Raw genomic sequence first — 20,894 nt, 5'->3', positions numbered from 1 at the left:
GTGGAAACTTCACACTGGACTTCAAGCAACTTGGATTCTGTGCCTCTCCACTCTGGGACCTTAATTTCCAATGCAAAGTTTACTTTAATCTGAAAAGAGGAATTTGGACCACTGAGCAACAGTCCAGTTCTTTCTTTCCTTTGCCCACATAAGATGCTTGACTGTCTCTGGTTCAGGAGTGGCCTGACAACAAATGTGACACACGTAGGTGATTTCCTGTACACGTCTGTTCATGAATTTTAAAACATTTCCCTCTGTTCCATTTTTTTCTTCATAAAGACTCATTATCTTAAGATTATGTAAATATTTGCACTCTACATGTTCCTTTATCCATAAAAACCTGTGTATTATCTTGAAATAATGCAGACAACACTCTACACATTACTATTTTTTTTAATATCTGTTTATCTCAAGAAATTCACATCAGCACTAACATTGTTTTCATAAAGATCTCAGCATATCTCCAAAGATAATGTAGATACCATCACGCCACATATTTTTTTCATACACACCTGTTTTTCACTTGCAATAGTCAATAGTCTGCCTCAGCAGGCGATTCACTCTAAGTTGAGGAGCTCACCAGTAAAACCACCTGCTGAGGTGATCTGATGACAGTTGCAAGAAGCAACATGCGTCTTGGTCGTGTTGCCCACCCCTGCTCAAAACAAGGAATTACGAAGTCTGCACCTGCAGATCACCTGTTCTGCATGTTTGCCAACTCTCCCTGACCCCCCACCACTACCCCCACTACTCATTACCCACTAACTAGGTCAGGTGTGCTTAGCCAACTGAGCTGGGAAATACCAGACTTAATGACTCATCTGTGGTTGCAGCAGAAAACATGGAGGGCAGATGACCTCCATGAGCAGGGTAGGTGACCTCTATACCAAACCTATACAAATTGAGGGAAACAAATTTCTTTAAATGTTCCACCTCTGAAGCAAATGAAAACTTTGTCTCCTCTGCAGCAAATAATTAAGACACTGTTGAAACACTCACCTTCTCAGTGGTTTCAACTAATCCTTTATTATTATTGAAAGAACAAATGTGTGTGACTCAGCTGCATTTAAAAGCTTTGAAAACATTTTTTTTTTTTTTTTGCTTAATATGTATGTTTGTTTGTTTTTTTAACAGACTGCATTAAGTTATGCAAAACTGTCCCAACAAAGTTTGTCTGCAATTAATTGACAGGCTGCTGCACCAGTCTAAAGACGTTCAGTCTGAAGACTCCAGTCTTGAAGAATCCAGTCCGTCCATTTCACGTTGGCCTGTCTGGTCTGGTTTGTGCTGTTCTGGAAAGATCATATTCCTGAGGAAATCTATCCTCTTTTCATCAGAGACAGACTTCATTTGATGCTGCGGTATCTGCAGAGGTCAGACCAAAATTAGGACGGCGTAAACTTTGATATTACTGAGGATGTTCTCAACAACTGTGGTGTGTGCAAAAATGTTTTTTTTTTTATTATAAAATATGAAACTTAAGCATTAAAGGCTCTCTGTGTGTGTGTGTATTTTTCCAACATCTGGTGAGATTTTGGAGTGTAATATTTAAAAGAAAACAGTCAGGTCCATAAGTATTTGAACACTTACAATTTTAGTAATTTGCATGTGGACACCCTAACTAAACAGAAATTAAACAATTACCATGTACACTTGTAGTGGAGACTTTAAGCTTTAATTTAAGGGGCTTAACATAAATATTGCATTAAACATTCAGGAATTACAGCCATTTGTTTTCGCAGGGACTCATTTTCACAGCTCATAGGTAATTGGACAACAAAAATAAAGATTATACAGATTACAAACAGACTGCATTTATAGTGTTTTCACAGTCAAAATGCTTTCCAATGATGCCTCACATTCACATTCATCCTTACTGTTCCACTGCTGCTACCTCTGCATCAGTCTGTTATACTAAATCCTCTCAATGAATCCAATATATTTCAAGTATTTAAAATCAATGAATCAATCTTCTCTTACATGGAATCTGTGGAGAAAGACCTATTTTTGAGCACAGATCCTCAGTGTGCTCCCGTATTTCTTTCCATTTTACCTCCATGCGCTTTTCTGATAAGGCGGTGATGACAGACTTTGCAAGGTCATCTGCTGCTCCAAGGTCAAAATTAGGGGAATGTAGCTGCTCAGACATGAACTTAGCGGTTTGAAATACATCTTCACAAAGTATAAGATGTAGGACAAACTTGTCATCCACTGAATGTATATAACTAACAATAAAATGATAAAAAAAAAAAGTTTTGGGGGTGCGCTGACAAATCCAGGAGTAGCTGAAGCGCCCCCTAGTGCCACCTATGGGTAGCAGCAATGCAACAGTAAGGATGCTGGCTGCCATTAAACACCACAGAAGAAGAGAGGTGTGCGCTTGATTTACTACACAGGGTCAAGTTTTGAGAAGAGTGTGTTTGTGTCAAAATAAAGCCATTATATACATATATGACAAAATAAACGGCGCATGGAAATAAATTTGACGGAAATCCATATACAAATGAAGGTTTTGCAGCCCTGTAAACCCCTTGAATTAAACCTAAAGGTCTCCAAGTACATGCACATTTCAACTCCGTTGTGGTGGTGTGTCGAGGCAAAATTACAGAATGTGTGCCACTGTCCTAATACGTATGGCTGAAGAGTCAAGTTTAATTAAATAGTTAAAACAAATATGGCAAATGTGTTCTCTCCCACATGAGAGAATAAGTGAGGTGCGCATCTCAGGCCACACGGTGCATTATGGGCAGGATAAAGTTTTCAGTTACCAACCCACAAGCTATGGCGGCGGAAAGCAGCGAGGAGTGCTGTGATTTGGATCATTTCAACCGCTGGAAAGTTGACAATTTAAAGCGTTTTTGTAAGCTCCGCGGATTGCCTGTTACAACCAGGACTACGTACGGCAGTGGGCAGAAATGGAAAGCGCTGGTTGTGCTTGTGTGTGCTGCACCTGTACAGAAAGTACCGTTAGTGCCGACAAAGGAGGAAGAGCGTGATGCTGTTGAAAATGACCCGTGCTTGTTGATAGTTGGAGAAAACTAATTTCTGACCCCTTGAAGCCAACTGACGGATGGTTAGACGAAGTCCAAAGACTGAAACTGTGGATATTTCAGAATATTTGCTAAGCAGGGATGAGAAATCGTGACTCCGCCGGCTTCATAATGACGACAATGACGGTGAGTCTCACATATAACCTCTTTGGTGTCACGTTTGTCTTGATAAGTTGACAGACATACAATGATATGTGCATGCATGGTTTGTTTATACAACATGTCAATTTTACAATATTATGCGCCGCGTCATTCATGGCGCGCCATTACAGTCAGAAGCCAATGCACGAAAACGGCGGCACAGTTTCAGGATATTGACAAAATAAATGTGTGCAAGAAACTTACAATTTTAGTCCATCTTTTACGTCCGCCTGGATCTTTCTTTTCTGTGGCAAAATTGGTAGAATGAACGGATGTTTTCCACCACATTACTTCTTCTTTCTGTCTTTGTTTGGACTCAGCGGGGTTTGCAATTGTGTGTTTTCAGCCAACTTTCAAGCCTATAAATTCCATTCGAGCATTTGAAAACAGCACAGTGCGCCCCTGTCATTATTGTATGTGTCGCTTAAAGCCTTTGAAACAATCCCTGTAAAAGCCTTAACTTTTACAGTCCGCTAATGCTACTGTATACAAAATTCAATGGGAGCAGTGTGAGTGTGGTAGCTGGGATTTTTGCCCCCGTTTGACCCACGCATGCGCAGATGAGATGCACACTTCACTTACTGTAATTGTTAGCAGGATAAGGTATGGTGTGAAGACGGGAATAATGACTGGATTAAAAATGTGCTAAACTGTAACCAGATCTCAGCCTCACCAAGACAGGGTGATATCCCAGAACCTTCAGATGACGAAGCATGACAGCCTTGGGACCTCGGAGAGTGCTGCCACAAAAAGAGCTCCCTGGTGCACAAATAACTGCAATTCTGGCAAACCAAGGAAACAGTTCATTAGTGATCCCAGGACAAAATTTAAATTTACTGTAGGTGCCGGTATAATAGGATGAATGGGGAGGTTTTGACAGAAGACCATCAAAGGGAAACAAAAACCTGAAACTTAGACATGCACACAGTGGCTCTTTGACGGTACAGTCAGGTCCACGAGTTTGTTAGTAACCATTTCTGTCATTGTGCCTCTGTACACCACCACAGTGGAGCTGTGTGTGTTTTGTACACTTTCAGCTTTGATTCACAGGTTTGAACAAAAATATTCCATTCCCCACTTAGAAATTACAGCCAGCTGTAAACACAGCCCCTCCATTTTCAGAGGCTGTAAATAATTGGACAAACTAAAATATACAGATTATTTTTTAAATGCAAATCACCTTTAGAACCAGCTTTCTTCAGAAAACCCAGGAGATGAATACATGAACACTGAATGTCTTTCACTTCATTTAAATCAATCATTCAGATGGAAAACCTGCCTGGATTAGGGAGGGAAGCCACCGAGAGACTCGTGACAATTCTTAAAGCGTTACAGGCTTCTGCGGCTGCAAAAATTGCATCCTGCAGCTTTTGTCTATTCCATCACAAGTCACAGGTGCATGGTGGAGTGGAACGCAAGGATTTCCAGACAAGAAAACTGATTAGCTCTAGGCTTTAGCCTCTCTCACATTCTGGAAAATTCACATCTTTTGAAGAAAATCCTGTGTTTTTGGACATCATCTGTCATGGTGAAATATCGACAGGAAGTCGGCCATTTTGATTTTAAATTTCGATTTTGAGAAAATTTTTTGCCATTTTTGGCCATTTCCACTACTTACATTTGAACGAACTCGTCCTAGGGATTTCATCCGATTGTCTTCAAATTTGGTCAAAATCATCACAACACAATGGTGATCAAAAGTTATCAAAAGATTCTAATTAAGTCAAAAGGCGTGGCTGCTAGGGGTCGTCAAACTTTGGCGAGCTTTTCGGAGCACGCCATTTCACTTCGAACGGCTGTCACGTCCACATACTTCATCGTAGAATATTGCCCATTCGCCATGAAATTATGTTCTTCCTTTTGACGGCTTTAATTTTGTCACATCATCATGAAAATTGATACACAGGTCGAGCACGACAACCTCTTACAATTCATAGGGGCGTCGCCCATGGGCGGGGCAAAATGCCTCAATAGCGCCCCCTTCAAACTTTCAAAAACCCCTCCCCATAGGGGTTTTTTTGGAGTAGGGAGATGAAAATTGGTAGACATGTGTGACTTGCATAGACGTACAAAAAAGTCTCTTGCACCATGGGTCTACTCTAAACAGGAATTCGGCCATTTTGAATTTTCTTCTCATTTTGGCGTGATTTCCACATGTTGTATTTGAACGAACTCCTCCTAGGGATTTTGTCCAATGCACTTCAAATTTCTTTGAAAACATCCAAAGTTGATACTGACCAAAAGTTATCGTAAGCTTTTCTCTATGTTGAAGGGTGTGGCCGCTATGGTGCCGCCATTTTGACCCTTTGCCATGGAACATCAAGTCATGATAACTCCTTCATGCTTTGCCTGATTGACTTGAAACTTCACATGTATGATGATGGTTGGTCCCTGAACACACCCGGCCCCTCTGTTTGTTCACTGAGCGCCCCCTAGTGGATGAACAATCAACATGTCATAACTCCTTGATGCACTGTGTGATTTGTTTAAAATTTTAACTATGTGATGAGTGGTTGCCCCTGCATGCACATGCCCACATGTGCTCACAAGGGCACCCACTGGCCTGGGTAGGCGGTTGCGCGGAACGAGGGCCCGTACATGACTGCTTGCAGTCCTAGTTTCTTATTTTAATTGTTCAACTTTACACTCTAATCTTTCTAGATTTAACAATCTTAATTCAAGAACTCTTAATTGAAACTATCTTGCTGGATGGACAGATAATTGGGCAGATTTACTATACAGCACAATATTGTTTGTATTATTAATGAATGACGTAAATGAAGTCAAAGAAATATACAGTGACTTATAAATGTCCACATATCCATCCGCTGACTTGTTTCAAGAAAACTGGCAGTAAAAGTGATATGCATTTAAAAAAAAAAAACAAAAAAAAAAACAATACTTATACTTGGTTTGTCGAATTACTTGTTGCCTCTGACAATGGAGGGAGGATTTCTACAAATGGCTGTTACTCTTAAATGTGTGATTTTTTTTTTTTCAAACCCCTTGAATTAAAGCTAACAACCTGCACCACAAGCATATCATGATTGTTTCATTTCAGGTCCAATGCGGTGGTGTGCCAAAGCAAAATTACAAAAACTGTGTCACTGTCCAAATACTTACACAACCAACTTCCTCTTATCATATATCATAGATATCATTTTTGGATTACAAAGAAAACCCTCAAGAAGATCACACAAACCATTATAAGCTATAGCTTCCATCAATGCCCAAATATCCTCTCTAGTTTCAATCATCTTTAACAGTATTAAACTTCATAAAACTCACAAAAGCGAAACTATAAACACCACTGCAGATGATCTTCTCCGACCGAATGTGGACACGCTACCTTTGACTGCTTTCTGGTGCAGAACCACCATCCGATTCAAGGCTGCTTCTCTCACTCAGCGGCAGCGGTTTGGTTATTACAGCATCTAAGACAAAGAAGGGAGAGAGCAACTCGCTGTCAAACAGCTCCGTTTTTAAGGATTAAAAAAAAAAACAAAAAAAAAACCAATAATGACTCAAAGGCCCAGCAAATTAATGGATGAACGTAAAAGCAAACAGACATGTACAGATTCAACCTCTTGTACATTAAAAACATTTTTTAAATGACTTCAGGTATAAAAATAATTTTCTTTGTCACCAGTGTATCTCTGCTCCATAGAATTTATATGTAGGATTCACAATCGTCTATCACTAACATGCACAAGATTTGGTATTTACGGAAAAAATTTGGAATTTTAAAGGACATGGGTAAGAACTGCAAGACACCATGGCACACTGAGGTTGAGACTCAAAGGGCTTTGCTAAGCTAGTGTTTGCTTCACATAGCTGAAGAAGCACAGCAGACCTGCAGTTGTGAATGAATTATAGTACACTCAACAAAAATATAAACGCAACACTTTTGGTTTCCCTCAAATATTGTTCACAAACCAGTCTAAATCTGTGATAGTGAGCACTTCTCCTTTGCTGAGATAATCCATCCCACCTCACAGGTGTGCCATATCAAGATGCTAATTAGACACTATGATTAGTGCACAGGTGTGCCTTAGACTGCCCACAATAAAAGGCCACTCTGAAAGGTGCAGTTTTGTTTTATTGGGGGGATACCAGTCAGTATCTGGTGTGACCACCATTTGCCTCATGCAGTGCAACACATCTCCTTCACATAGAGTTGATCAGGTTGTCAATTGTTGACTGTGGAATGTTGGTCCACTCCTCTTCAATGGCTGTGCGAAGTTGCTGGATATTGGCAGGAACTGGTACACGCTGTCGTATACGCCGGTCCAGAGCATCCCAAACATGGTCAATGGGTGACATGTCCGGTGAGTATGCCGGCCATGCAAGAACTGGGACATTTTCAGCTTCCAAGAATTGTGTACAGATCCTTGCAACATGGGGTCGTGCATTATCCTGCTGCAACATGAGGTGATGTTCTTGGATGTATGGCACAACAATGGGCCTCAGGATCTCGTCACGGTATCTCTGTGCATTCAAAATGCACCTGTGTTCTTCGTCCATAACAGACGCCTGCCCATACCATAACCCCACCGCCACCATGGGCCACTCAATCCACAACATTGACATCAGAAAACCGCTCACCCACACAACGCCACACACACACGCGCTGTCTGCCATCTGCCCTGGACAGTGTGAACCAGGATTCATCCGTGAAGAGAACACCTCTCCAACATGCCAAACGCCAGCGAATGTGAGCATTTGCCCACTCAAGTCAGTTACGACGACGAACTGGAGTCAGGTTGAGACCCCGATGAGGACGACGAGCATGCAGATGAGCTTCCCTGAGACGGTTTCTGACAGTTTGTGCAGAAATTCTTTGGTTATGCAAACTGATTGTTTCAGCAGCTGTCCGAGTGGCTGGTCTCAGACGATCTTGGAGGTGAACATGCTGGATGTGGAGGTCCTGGCTGGTGTGGTTAAACGTGGTCTGCGGTTGTGAGGCTGGTTGGATGTACTGCCAAATTCTCTGAAACGCCTTTGGAGATGGCTTATGGTAGAGAAATGAACATTCAATACACGAGCAACAGCTCTGGTTGACATTCCTGCTGTCAGCATGCCAATTGCACGCTCCCTCAAATCTTGCGACATCTGTCGCATTGTGCTGTGTGATAAAACTGCACCTTTCAGAGTGGCCTTTTATTGTGGGCAGTCTAAGGCACACCTGTGCACTAATCATGGTGTCTAATCAGCATCTTGGTATGGCACACCTGTGAGGTGGGATGGATTATCTCAGCAAAGGAGAAGTCCTCACTATCACAGATTTAGACTGGTTTGTGAACAATATTTGAGGGAAATGGTGATATTGTGTATGCGGAAAAAGTTTTAGATCTTTGAGTTCATCTCATACAAAATGGGAGCAAAACCAAAAGTGTTGCGTTTATATTTTTGTTGAGTGTAATATGGTCAAACTTTGATTTCCTCGTCAGTACCCCACCAGCAGCATTTTTAGCCAACTGGAGGTCTCTGATGCTGGACTGTGGTCAGCCATAAAATAGGACTTCACAGGAACCTATTCAGGAGGAGACAAAGGCATGAATTGACTTCTCTGCATCTGCCACAGACAGAACAGGTCAAACCTTTGCAATATTATGGTGGTAACAGAAAGCATTCTTATCAATTTCTCTACCTGTAGATTGAAGGACAGTGTGGGATCACAGGTCACCCAGATTTTTTTTTCCACTTTATCACTGTGAAGACTGACACACGAGTCCAAAGTTAATGTTAACTGGTCAAAATGATGCCTGTGTATACTTGGTCTGACAAAAAACAGTCAGCAAAGAGACAGACGTTTTATCAAAGCTTTGTCAACAGTAACTTTCAAACTTGTAAGTTGGACATTCAAAGTGCCCAGTTTCCACCAAATGCAGCACAGATATTAAACTTGCTATGCACGTGCTTCCTCCATCACGTCAACAACAACAAAAAAATCTCACAAAACAAAGTCAACTTGTCATATTTGCCCAAGTAATTAACCTGTAAAGTGCTGCATGAACAGGGTAATTTAAGCGCCCATGTGTGAGAACAACTTTCAAATGGCTGGATGGATTTCCACCAAACGTGGTGGGAACATTACTTGAGAGAGCATCTATAGGTGATTCTTTTTGGGAAGCTTGGTCAAAAGGTCAAGCAAAGCATGGCCCTAAAAACACATTTATCATAGCATCTTCACTACCAACATGATGAGATTCATTCAAAAGATGAAATCACAAAGAACTTGAAATCATATAGAGATAAATTAATTATATAAACCCTTAACGTGACTGTGACTCAGAGCTCACTGCCTGTATTCATAATGTAAACTTATAGCTCAGCGTTCAGCGTGTGCACAAGTTCTGTGATGACTTTAATTTCTTTAGGCGTCTCTGGTTGTTGATATACTCGGGGAGCAATGACCACTACCTTTGCACCCTCCCCCCTGCTCCCCCAGGACTAAACCAAACCAACTTTTTTAGGTTCCTCAGATGACCCCAAAACACAATCAGAAAGTTCCCAAAAATAAAAACTGGCTTCAAGCCAGTTATCCAAGATGGCGTCCAAGATGGCTGCCAAAATAGGGTTTTTCACTACAACACCTTTAAACAACATTAACAACTTAAATATCATAGAGATTCAATGGGAAGACCACTGCAGGTCACAGCAAACTCATGTGCATAAACTAAATTCATTCATGGGTTTAAGATTCAAAATGTCGTCCAAAATGGCCACCAATAGGCCCTTATCATTGAATTTCTGATATTTAAGTTGTTTATATGTTGTTTAAAGGTGTTTTAGTGAAAAACCCTATTTTGGTGGCCATCTTGGACGCCATCTTTGATAACTGGCTTGAAGCCAGTTTTTATTTTTGGGAACATCCTGATTGTTTTGGGGTCATCTAAGGAACCTAAAAAAGTTGGATTAGTTTAGTTCTGGGGGGGTGCAAAGGTAGTGGTCATAGCTCCCCTAGTAATATGGCACAGGTTTTACAACAGATGCCCTTCCTGACAACTGCAGATGTACACGGAGAATGGGCACAGGCGATCTTGAAGCAGGAACCTTCTGTTTTGGAAGCACCTGCACGAGCCGCTTGCACCACCATGCAGCCGATATTTACTTTACAAATCATGCTGACACTCTAAATATGGACTGAACACACACTTTTATGCCATTTTTCCCCTCCTCTGATTTTTTTTCTCCTTTACCTATGAGGTAGATGTTCTCTACCACCACGTGTTCTTGTAGCATCTTGTCCGACTGATCCCCCAACAAAACCCGCAGGCTGTGAGAGAGCCACGGGTTGACTGATAAACGAGTGGGCAGGGGGCAATCCAGAAAACGATGAGGGACAGTTAGCTGCCGAGGGAGGGGAGGACAATCAAGACGGAGACACAAGTCCACCATCTGGAACATTCTTGGGAAGCCCAAGGGCAACTTGGATTCTGAAAGAAATTACAGAGATTCAAATATAAACAACATAATGAAACAAACAAAAACATCTCTCAGGAACTGTTATTGATTTGTACTGGTTATCAAGGAAGTGTGGCCTTTACAAAGTGCTCGCCAAAATAAAAGTTGCAGTTTTATAAGTTAGAATACAACTGTTTGAAGGAAAAGAGAACAGAGAAAGAAAATAGTACATGTGTACATGAATCCTGTGTCTGACCTATACCGTTAAACTGCTCCAGGGTACTGTTCTGCAGCAGGTGTTCAAGAGGTGCCGTGGGGAAATGACCCATGAGACACAGGCAGTAAACAGCCTTTAACAACTCAGGAACAGACATCACAGGCAAATAGGATTCTAGAGCCTCGGTGAGCCTGTCCAGAAACCTGTAGGAACCAAGACGGGGTGGAAATAAGGGCATCAAACCTGACAACTAAAAGTCACTTAAGACTTGGACAGTAAAACATATAAATGAAAATAATAACAATAAACTGACTGCCTTTATTATAAGCAACAGGATTTATAATGCGCTTTAAAAATTCTGTAAAACAGTCATGGTATAAAACAGATATTCGCACTCATCGGACAAAAGCAAAACTCCCAATGCTTTTGTATAGTTTTCCATGTAACAAACACTGATTAAACCCGGATTTTGTGTAACAGATTTTTGCTCACATCGGACAAAATGTTCCGTCCAACCGCAATACATTTTCATTAAACACCCCCACACATACCAGACAGAGCAGTCCGGACGTGCCGACGTGGACAGTAACAGATGTACGAAATGAAGTTCAACACTGACGCTCGCCAATTCGAGAAGTGATTACCGTATTTCTGTGATTAAAAGACCAACCAGGCGTTTAATTTTTTCAAACCGTGCTCAGACCCAGCAGCAAAACGAGGCAGGGCGCAATTCAAGGCCGGCGATTAACAAAATGCTGCCTGCGCTGTAATATGGTGTTACGTTTCACACATATCCCTGGGTGTGGTGAACCAAAGACAGCCGCTTTAGATCAGAGCCCTCTGTGTGGCTGTGAACCCTCTCCGGAGCCTGACATGCACCCGCTAAATTACGGACGACCATATTTTCCCATATCAGACCGGTTACCACTGCACCGGAACGTGTACCACAATTGTGAATTTGTTTAAGATGAGAAAATGACGAAGTCCGAAGCCAGGTGTCAGCTCATGGAGCTGATGAGGCGTGTGATCTCTGGAGGTGAGGACTGAGCTTCTTGTGAAGAAAAAAAAAAAGTTTCTCTCGAAGGCAGAAGTGTAGAACCACGGTTGATATACTGCAGGTGATGAGGGACAGCTGTGATGATCAGCTCAGAGGTAGGACCCAGCAGGCCCCAAGGTCACACACAATTCTTCCCTCATTAAAGAAGAAATTTAAAAGCAAAATAAAACAAAAAGCTAACAAAGAAATTATGAGCAACAAAGAGGACCATTCAATGAACGAATTTTGTTACAATGACGAGTTTGAACTGGAGGAATCAACAACAAACGCGCTCAAAGCGGACATACAAAATGTCAATGCAGCTACAAAAACAGCCATATAATAAATGAATTATTAACCTCTCTTGCTCAGTTAATAATCCTTTAATATTTTAAGACATGGAGACAGCAGAGTGACTTACTGCTGTCTGAGATCGTGCAGATCATAGTTGAGAGAAGAGTACACTTTGAGCACACAGACGATGTCTTTACGCATCAGAGGTTCACGGTTGGAGACAATGTTCTCAGCAAATGCTCTCAATACATCAGCTGGACAAAACAAGATCCCCTCAAATGCAGACAGCATGAGGATCAACTGGATCACAAAGAAGAAGAAGAAAAAAAAATTAAGGAAAGCATATAGCCATAAAATATTAGCCAGCTTTAAAAAGTCAAATGCAAAATTTTTACACAAGTGCAGAAAAATTTATAAAACAATGATTACGGTTGAGACCATCTATGACCCAGTGCGATCAGAGGTATTTACAATGATCTGAAAAGTAACTAACTCGGAATACAACCCTTTACCTTATAAAGGGACTGAAGGTGCAGAATGAGTACATTTATTTGTAATTCATGGCATGCAATTTGATTTGAGATGCATGGAAGATGCATTTCATGATGTAAAAAAATAAATAAATAAAAAAAGAAGATAACTGCCTACAATGTTGGCTGTAATCTGCCGCTCCACCTTGGTGCTGGTTATAGTCTGCATTATCTTGGCAGTGAAAGCGCTCTAGTTTTATCTTTCCTGGAATCAAATGTCTTCTTTCATTTCTTCACACTTGAACTCTGAGGTTTCTACTTTCTTGCAGAGCTTCAAATTTGGTGTTTTACAACAACTAGTGTCTGTCTCTGTCTCTTGTTCTTGCAGGTTTTCATGCATGTGCAATACAGTACTTCCGCTCATGCAGTCTTGTTATAGGAGCACCGCGCTCGTAGAGGGCAAGCCTCCACAATCACTAGCTTCCAATTCCACAAAATTTTACCTTGGAAAAAATTGCAAGGTCAAAGTCCTGTATGAAGTGGCTTTCATAAGCTAAATTAGATGTGATCAAATGTCAGGAGTATGTACTTCATGCACTTGAATCAAAGTTATTTGAGGTGTTCTCAGGTTTTTTTCCAGCTTTTTCGGTTTCTGAATTCTTTTTTCCGACAATTTTCACAGAACATTGATCATCTCTGCTGTGCATAATTTGTCACTGCTTTTTGGCACTTGGTTTCTGACTGATAACTGGAAGACAAACAAACAGGCATAAAACTGGAACCTTCATCCAATTTTGGTGGTGTAGGTGAATCTATAACAGAAAAATTAGAGTGACTGAGGCACTTCTGACTGAGATAGAATGCAAAATGTACATCGAATGGGCTTTTTAGTATTAAATTCAAAATTCACAATCCAGATGAGATCCAGATCAAACTTTGTCAGTCGACAGTGTGTACCAGTCTGCACCTCACGTTCAAATATGAGAGTGATTGGGGCACGTTTAGGATATAATGCAAAATACATATTAAATTGGGTTTTCAATGTTAAATTTAAATGGCCACAAAATCTATAATCTGGATCAGATCCAGATCAAACTTTGTCAGTCAATAAAGGACACCATCCTACATAACGACATAATTTTTGAAAATTCGTTCTATGTTAAAGATGGGGATTTTTCCAATTTTCCAAGATTTTTCCTGACTTTGACCTATGACATTGAAATCTGAATCAGTTTGCCTATCAGGATATGAATCTTCAGGAAAAATTCCTAATATGAAAAATTGTGGGCTCCAGGCTGTTCAAAAACAAACAAACAGGGGCAATAACAACCTCCTCCAACTTTGTTGGTGGAAGTAAAGAAGACATGGATTACATTTAGTAATGCAGAGAACCAATACAGTACCCACAACAGATGAATAAGAGATAATGAGCCTATCAGTGTGATTGTTTCACATTAAGCCAGCGTGAATAGCTAAGAGACATGACAAAGAATGAGAATCAACTGAGTACCTTTGAGCAAAAGAAGACAGACTGTAATACAATCCAATTAAGCCCCTTTCACATTAGCATATTAGTAGAGCTGCTCATTGCAGTGTTGTTTCATTTAAATACGCCCAAAATGCGCACGTACTCAGCCTTTTTCAGCATTCGTTCATACTTGCAGTTGCGTGTGTTCGCTTTTTAATGTGTGCACACAGTCGTGTGTACCATGCCGCTATTAAACCAGTTCTCTACTGCAGTTGTGGTGCAGCTCAAAAACAGTCATTTAACATTTTTTTTTTTTTTTGTCTTGGTGGATCACTTTTTGTGTCCAGATGCTGCTGCATCTGGCTGTGGTAAAGGCTGCCCTGAACGAAACGCTGTGACTCCTTAAACTATTAAAGCTCTGGTTGCCCCGATCAGGACCGCTGATTTGATCAGACTGATCGATCAGGTCGTTTGATGATCGCACCGACATGCAGCGAGCGAGCGTTTATATTCAAGAGTCACAGCACTTTTCAGCTTTGATCAGACTGATCGATCAGGACGTTTGATGAGCGCACCGACGTGCAGCGAGCGCGTGTTTATTTTAAAGAGTCACAGCTCTTTTCAGCTTTGACCAGACTGATCGATCAGGACGTTTGATGAGCGCACCGACGTGCAGTGAGTGCGCGTTTATTTTAAAGTCACAAGTTCGAGAGAGAGAGAGCTGCTGTTTCTGGATTTCTGAGCTGAGGTTCGATTCCCTGTTCAGGTGCTGTGGGCTGTGTGATCATGTTCTCATGTTCTCCAGCTGACGCACTCAGTTTTTGGTTGTGTACAGAAGTGCCGTGTTGCACAGACTTGCATGCAGTAACGCTGTGCTGCGCAGACCTGCTTCAAACTGCGTCCAGCGCTCTACGCTGAAGAAAATTAAACATGTTTAATTTCTTCCGTCCTACAATGAGCAGCTCTACAAATACCCCACTGTGAAAGGGGCTTTAGCAAAAACCTGTGCGTGTGTGTGTGTGGGGTTGTCTGTACGTGGGAGATGTTGTTACATCCATGCATGCACTACGATCATAATAGATGTGTTTTGGCATATGCACATATTACGATTTCAGCACCTCTTTCTTGCTCATTTGGTCCATTCTGGACATGATCCAGTTTGAAATGGCAGTGAGCAGGTTTACGTTTCTATATTGCAGAGTCCTACAGGAGTGCAACACTGTTAACAGCTTTCTCAACGACAGTCCATTGATGTTTTCTAGCAGAGAGACAGAAGTGGAAAAGAGAGGGTTGACAATCTCTTGGAACAGAACATTCATAAGAAGACATTACCCTGTGATGACAGTTATTACAGCTTTATATTTATTAGCATTCCATGAAATGAATAGTATTAATATTAGTAAAATCAGTATAACACACAACATTTAGCATTATTTTACCTGTGATTTTCTCACTGTAGATGTCTAGTAATGGTTTGGAAAAGAACCCCACTGCAGCCATAGTCGACATCAAATCCAGGGCTTCATCGCTACTCAACTGGTCTGTTATCATGAAAGCCTTTCTCTAGAATAATAATAAAAATTCAATGTTGAATGGAAATCCTTGACATAATACTAAAATACACAGTTTCAAACAAGTTCTTGACATCCCAAAAACACCAGAAGAACTTCTTAGTACAGGTGCTATGTGCAGTTTGCAAATCAGGGAAAAGAGCTTGTGTAAGAACAAGGCTATAAATGTATCTTGTATCAAGGCTGTAAATGTATTTTTGAAGTTCTAAATGGGCTGGCCCCTCCACCTCTAAAAACATTTACTGATAGGAAAAATAACAATAATGATGAAATGGGCATGAGAGCATCAACAAGAGGGGACTGTATTGTTCAAAGACACAGGACTAAATCTGGCCAAATGGTGGTGTCTATCAGAGGAACAAACTTAGGGAACGCTCTGCCAGAGCACATCAGAAACTGTGGACAATACTCAACTTTCAAACAAGCTCTTAAAAATTGGTTGCGAACTAACCAGTCATGTAGCCATAGATAATTAGGCTTTTTTTTTTTGGTCTCTTAATTTCCAGACTGATCCTTTTATTGTAAATAGTTTGTCAAGTTGTGTGTGTCTGGTATAATGTCAAATGTCTGTGTTGTCAGATTTATTGTTAAATGTTTGTACCTGCCTTAGGTCAACGGATGAAATTTAGCTCCTGTGCTAACTCTGGCATATTTATGTGATGTGATATTGATTAATATGCACTGTCCTAATTCAAATATAGAAAGAAAGAAAGAAAGAAAGAAAGAAAGAAAGAAAGAAAGAAAGCTCAGCTGCTGAGCAACTTTTCGGCCAAATCTCAAGTCTCTTTTGTACCCCTTCCCCTTGGCCCTACCCCTACCCCTTTAAAACAAGGGGTAAGGCGAAGGGGTATGCCTCTAGCCCTATGAACTGAGACACCCCGCCACCTTGGGGGGGGGGGGGGGGGGGGACTACCCGTCTCAAACTGCCGTCTTCACTGTTTGTCAACAGGTCAACCGAAGCGAAACTTGTTGCAGTAGCCTGTTTGCTCTTTTTATTTCCTTTAGTAAATGCAAAGAAATAGAAGTCACAGATTTCTTCGACACATCGCAATCATGTCGGAGAATTTTGTGGTATTATTAATTGAATTAATTTGTAATAATAAGTAGTATTAATAATTAATTAGTAATTAATGTTGATACTGATAATTAGTCATTAATAGTAATTAATATTGTTAATTGATTAATCATTAATTGATTGATTAGTAATTAATTAATTAGTAATTAAAATAAACACTTGAAATATATCAGTCTGTGTGGAATAAATGTATACATTATACAAGTTTCACTTTTTGAATGGAATTACTGAAATAAATCATCTTTTTCATGATATTCTAATTATATGACCAGCACCTGTATGTATGTTATGGGCTGCATCTAATTCTGTTAACCTTATATTAATTTTTCAAATTCTCCCATTTTTTTTTTGCATCCAGCCCTATTTCCTTGACAAATAATAGCAGTCTATTAAGATGTCAGGTTATGTGTTACACATAAACGTGTGTGTATATATTTTCCAACTTACTCCTATTGGTGAAACTTCTCATTTTCTGCCTGAAAGCTTATTAGGAGACGAGTTTGCTCAGGGCTCCCTGTTTGTTTACAAAATACACACACGTTACAGACCTTGCAATCCAACAGCAGGGGCCGCTATTATCCAAAGATTTATGAACATACAAATGAACGTGCTTATCCTTTATCATGATTTTCTCCATTGTGAGATATAAAAGTGTTTTACTGTAGCGTTTGTGTGTATGCGCATTATAACGCCTCAGCGCACGAGCGAAGTTACGATATTCTTCAGAACGACAATATACACAACATGCATCCAGCAGCATACATGTTGCTGTCATAGGCAACTGCCTGTAAAGTTTTTTGCAAGTTATAACTTTCTAAACAGCGTAATTTGTAATGAAAGCAGCTTTCATTTGTGCGGCTCTGAGCGCCATGTTTGTTTCTTTGGAGACAGCGATAAGCTCCTCCTACTGCCCCAAACGGAGGTGTTTGTAGCCCTCTGCTTAGCTCCAAAAACAGAATTGTGACACCCCTCTGTCTCTTGTGCCCACGCAAAACGGAGGGGAAGGGGTAAGGGTAAGGGCCAAGGGGCAGAGTTGAGATTCAGCCTTCCAATTACTTTTTCTCAAGTGGATTAGGGTTAGGATTAGCCTAAGAGTCTGGAGTAGGGTATAATTTTTGATTATTACATAAAAGGTTTGGAAATTTGAACCATACTTTTGCTTCTGGACCACAGCTTTGCACACTTATAGGAATCCTGTGTTGTAGCCAAACGGAAACACTTGAACCTGAATTTTGGTGCTAAAGAAGAAGCCTTTTTTTCTTGTAGTTCCTTGACTGGCTCCAAAACAAAGCACTTTCCCATCAGACTTGGTGTTACAATGTCCAACTTTACAGCAGAAATAAGCATGTTTACAGCCTGGTACAAAAACAATTTTGGTCTCTATAGATAGTTTCCTCCTCCATGATAACCGCATGGAGTCAATTTTTTCTACCTTCTTAGTTTAAGACATTTCAAGCAATAAAGTTCTGTTCAGAATGTTGCATGTGAACAGTGTTAACACTTTCAGCAGCTGTCGGTAGGGCCACTTAATGCATGATTACTGAGGAAAAATGAGGCGGATTACTTTTATGTGGACAGTAAAAGTTAACTGTTAGGAAATCCACCGTGCAGTCCCCAAAAAACATGATTTCATAAACAGCTGAACCGAGAGCCACCTACACTCCACCCCTTTACACATTAATGAATTAATTGTGAATCAGTGCAGGTGGGGCTCTCAACATGGCAATGCCCAAATAAGGGGTCATTTTGGTTGTCCGTGTCTCTATAGAAAAACAATGGATGTCACCCAGGGTTTGTACAGTATATACATAATTTATGCCAGTAGAATAATTCTGATATGGACCAGGTCTCAGTCGGTAACAGCTCAGATTTGTAAAATGTGTAACACAGACACCCACCTCTAGTTTCCCTTTCAGATACAGTGGAATGTCTTTCCCCAACAAAAATATCACTGTCTGCAAAGTCGCAGGATCTTTGACAGTGGTAAGACTGTTCTCAGCTTGCATCCTAGGATACAAGAATTAACAGGCACAATCTTAAACTGAGTAGAAAAGGTGTCATAAAAAAAATCCAAATTGCAATGACAAAACCAGAAAAAAAAAAAAAAAAAAAAAAAACTTTAGCCTTAATTTTTTTTCACTGTGGAAATACAAGGGCTTTATTTTCTGAAGCAAATGTAAGCAGAGACAACTTTTAAAATGGATGTTTTTCCCCCCATAGAAATAAACAATATGCTCAAACTGATAAGGCTGACCTCATTCCCTCCTTAAGTGCACTGACATTGACACTACTGTCCATATGCTCCAGACAGGATGCCAAGATCCGTAGACTCTTGTTATCAAAGTAATTCAGTTCTTCCTGTTAGTGGACAGGCATATAGAGTCAGACAAACAAGAAAAACAAGTGGAAAGTCTGAAATACACTTTGTCTTGCTGATGGAAAACCTGTCTGCTTACCTGGCAGGCTCGGAGAAATGTTTGGACCACACGGCTACGTTGGGGCACTCTCAGTCTGTCCATCGCCCAAAGAGAGTAAGATAAGTCACTCGTGCTCATCTGTCCCACAGCATTCATGGCCTTTTGCAGTAGCTTCTCAAATTCAGGATGCTCAAACATGAGCTGCAGCTCACGGCTTTGCTCCTCCTTTGACATGTTCTTCACGGTGGTCCACATACGAGTCAGGCAGCTGTTGGTCTTTAGATGTGGGCCGTTGTATTCACTGATCAGGTCCAACACGTCTGATGGGCGGGAACAGTTCTGCAGTTCGTCAACAGAAGGGAACCAGTTTTGGCTCTGCTTAGACTCTGCAGTCTCAGCATCAGACATCAGTGCTAGTGGAGAGGAAACGTGCTCCTTCGCTTCCACTGTCTCACTGGAAACTGGACCCTGCGAGTAGAACCGTACGGAACTAACAGCACTTCCAGACAGCCAGGTCTTCATCTGCCTTGTGCCCCAATTAGGTGCGACTCGAGGAATATCATTAGGTACATGTCTGACCAATGTCGTCACCTGAAATCTGTGATGTTGCCCTGGAGACCACCGGCTGAAGAATCGCAAAGCCCTCATCATGGTCACAAACAGTAAGAAGATGGGAGCACTACAGCAGCTTTACGCTGTAGTTCCTGTGAACCTGCATAGCAAAGAATGTCCATTACCCAACACTCAAAAATGAACCCTTAACACACCTCTGTCTAAAACCATTTTCAAGCCGAAAATTTACACTTTACATTTTGGATCAGAAAAACATTAAGGCAGCAGTGAAGATATAACACCAAGACAAGGTCAACGATAGCTAGCTAGCTAGCTAGCTAATGTTAGCGCAAACTGGTGAAGACGTACTGTACCTTTTTACTCGAACTGTGGAAATATAAAACGACTCGTTCAAACATAAAACATGACACTTGTGCCGCTTAACAAAAGACAACTTTCAGTGATGTTAAAACTAGAAAATTAGTAATGATGATGTTAGCCCAAACCACATGCTCCCGCTGCTTCTTCCTTCCTCTTGACAAAAGACATACTGCATCATCGCCACCAACTGGCGTGGAGTGGATTAGGTCTAATCAGTTCCATTAAAATAAATAAATAAATAAATAAATCATCTTTCTGATAGATGGAAAATATCTACAGCATTTGAATTTACAGTTGTACCAAATTCTGGATTCTGATCTTGTTAATGCCCAACCAATTTTTAAGTAATACTGGCTCTGTCTCGGTCACAGAAATACTTGTCTTTGTTTTTTTTTTGTTTGTTTGTTTGTTTGTTTTTTTTTATTGATTGATTGATTGATTTATAAATACCATAAGACGTACAGTAAAATACAGTGTGTTAAAACATATGCATATATAATACATTTATAATGGAATTTCACGGATAACACAAAAAGTCAAAGTGGTTCTTTGCATAAAACAAATACAAAATAGAGTGCAGATTGGAAAAATAAAATAAACAAAAAAACAATAAAATAAATTACGAAAAAGACAAAAAAAAAACACTGACTAGAACAGAGAAAGCAGTTGAAATAAGACAAATTTACACAAAATGATTAGACTCGCTTTCTAAAACATTAATGAGTAGCAATGACCCTAACCCTAACAATTAAGATTATCACAAGTTTGAACAACAGATGGCAGTTGATTTTCTTTATATATATTTGTGTGTGTGT

The 20,894-nt window shown here is 40.5% G+C and overlaps 1 protein-coding gene across 3 annotated transcripts; it reads right to left on the bottom strand.

Annotated features, from left to right (window-relative positions):
• Positions 1 to 368: 368 nt before the first annotated feature.
• fastkd2 (FAST kinase domains 2) lies at positions 369 to 20,235 on the bottom strand. Of its 3 annotated transcripts, none has more exons than XM_034177462.1 (12): positions 20,073 to 20,235; positions 19,186 to 19,858; positions 18,984 to 19,087; positions 18,628 to 18,736; positions 15,523 to 15,646; positions 15,202 to 15,341; positions 12,273 to 12,445; positions 10,855 to 11,018; positions 10,394 to 10,630; positions 6,541 to 6,625; positions 3,862 to 3,973; positions 369 to 1,362 (listed from the first exon to the last, which is right to left on the bottom strand). In XM_034177462.1, exons 2-12 carry the CDS (start codon positions 19,795 to 19,797, stop codon positions 1,216 to 1,218), a joined length of 2,007 nt encoding a protein of 668 aa, XP_034033353.1. In that variant the 5' UTR covers positions 19,798 to 19,858; positions 20,073 to 20,235; the 3' UTR covers positions 369 to 1,215. The 3 variants fall into 3 exon arrangements, with proteins under 3 accessions (XP_034033353.1, XP_034033344.1, XP_034033349.1); XM_034177453.1 differs by having other exon boundaries at positions 10,394 to 10,637; positions 10,862 to 11,018; XM_034177458.1 differs by having other exon boundaries at positions 369 to 1,365; positions 3,865 to 3,973; positions 10,394 to 10,637; positions 10,862 to 11,018.
• Positions 20,236 to 20,894: the final 659 nt, after the last annotated feature.

Source organism: Thalassophryne amazonica, chromosome 1, assembly GCF_902500255.1.
Source record: "Thalassophryne amazonica chromosome 1, fThaAma1.1, whole genome shotgun sequence".
NCBI classification, from domain to species: Eukaryota; Metazoa; Chordata; class Actinopteri; order Batrachoidiformes; family Batrachoididae; genus Thalassophryne; species Thalassophryne amazonica.
The sequence above is the reverse complement of the archived record's forward strand: the minus strand, read 5'-3'. Positions and strand labels throughout refer to the sequence as shown.

Bases quoted from the DNA above. Each gene is read 5' to 3' on its own strand.
- fastkd2 (XM_034177462.1), bottom strand. From the start codon at position 19,797: ATGATGAGGGCTTTGCGATTCTTCAGCCGGTGGTCTCCAGGGCAACAT. The intron at 12,446-15,201 runs GTGCTGAAATCG...TTTGTGATCCAG, and splicing joins ACCAAATGAGCAAGAAAGAG to TTGATCCTCATGCTGTCTGC. The intron at 6,626-10,393 runs GTAAAGGAGAAA...TCTTTGTCTTAG, and splicing joins AGAGAACATCTACCTCATAG to ATGCTGTAATAACCAAACCG.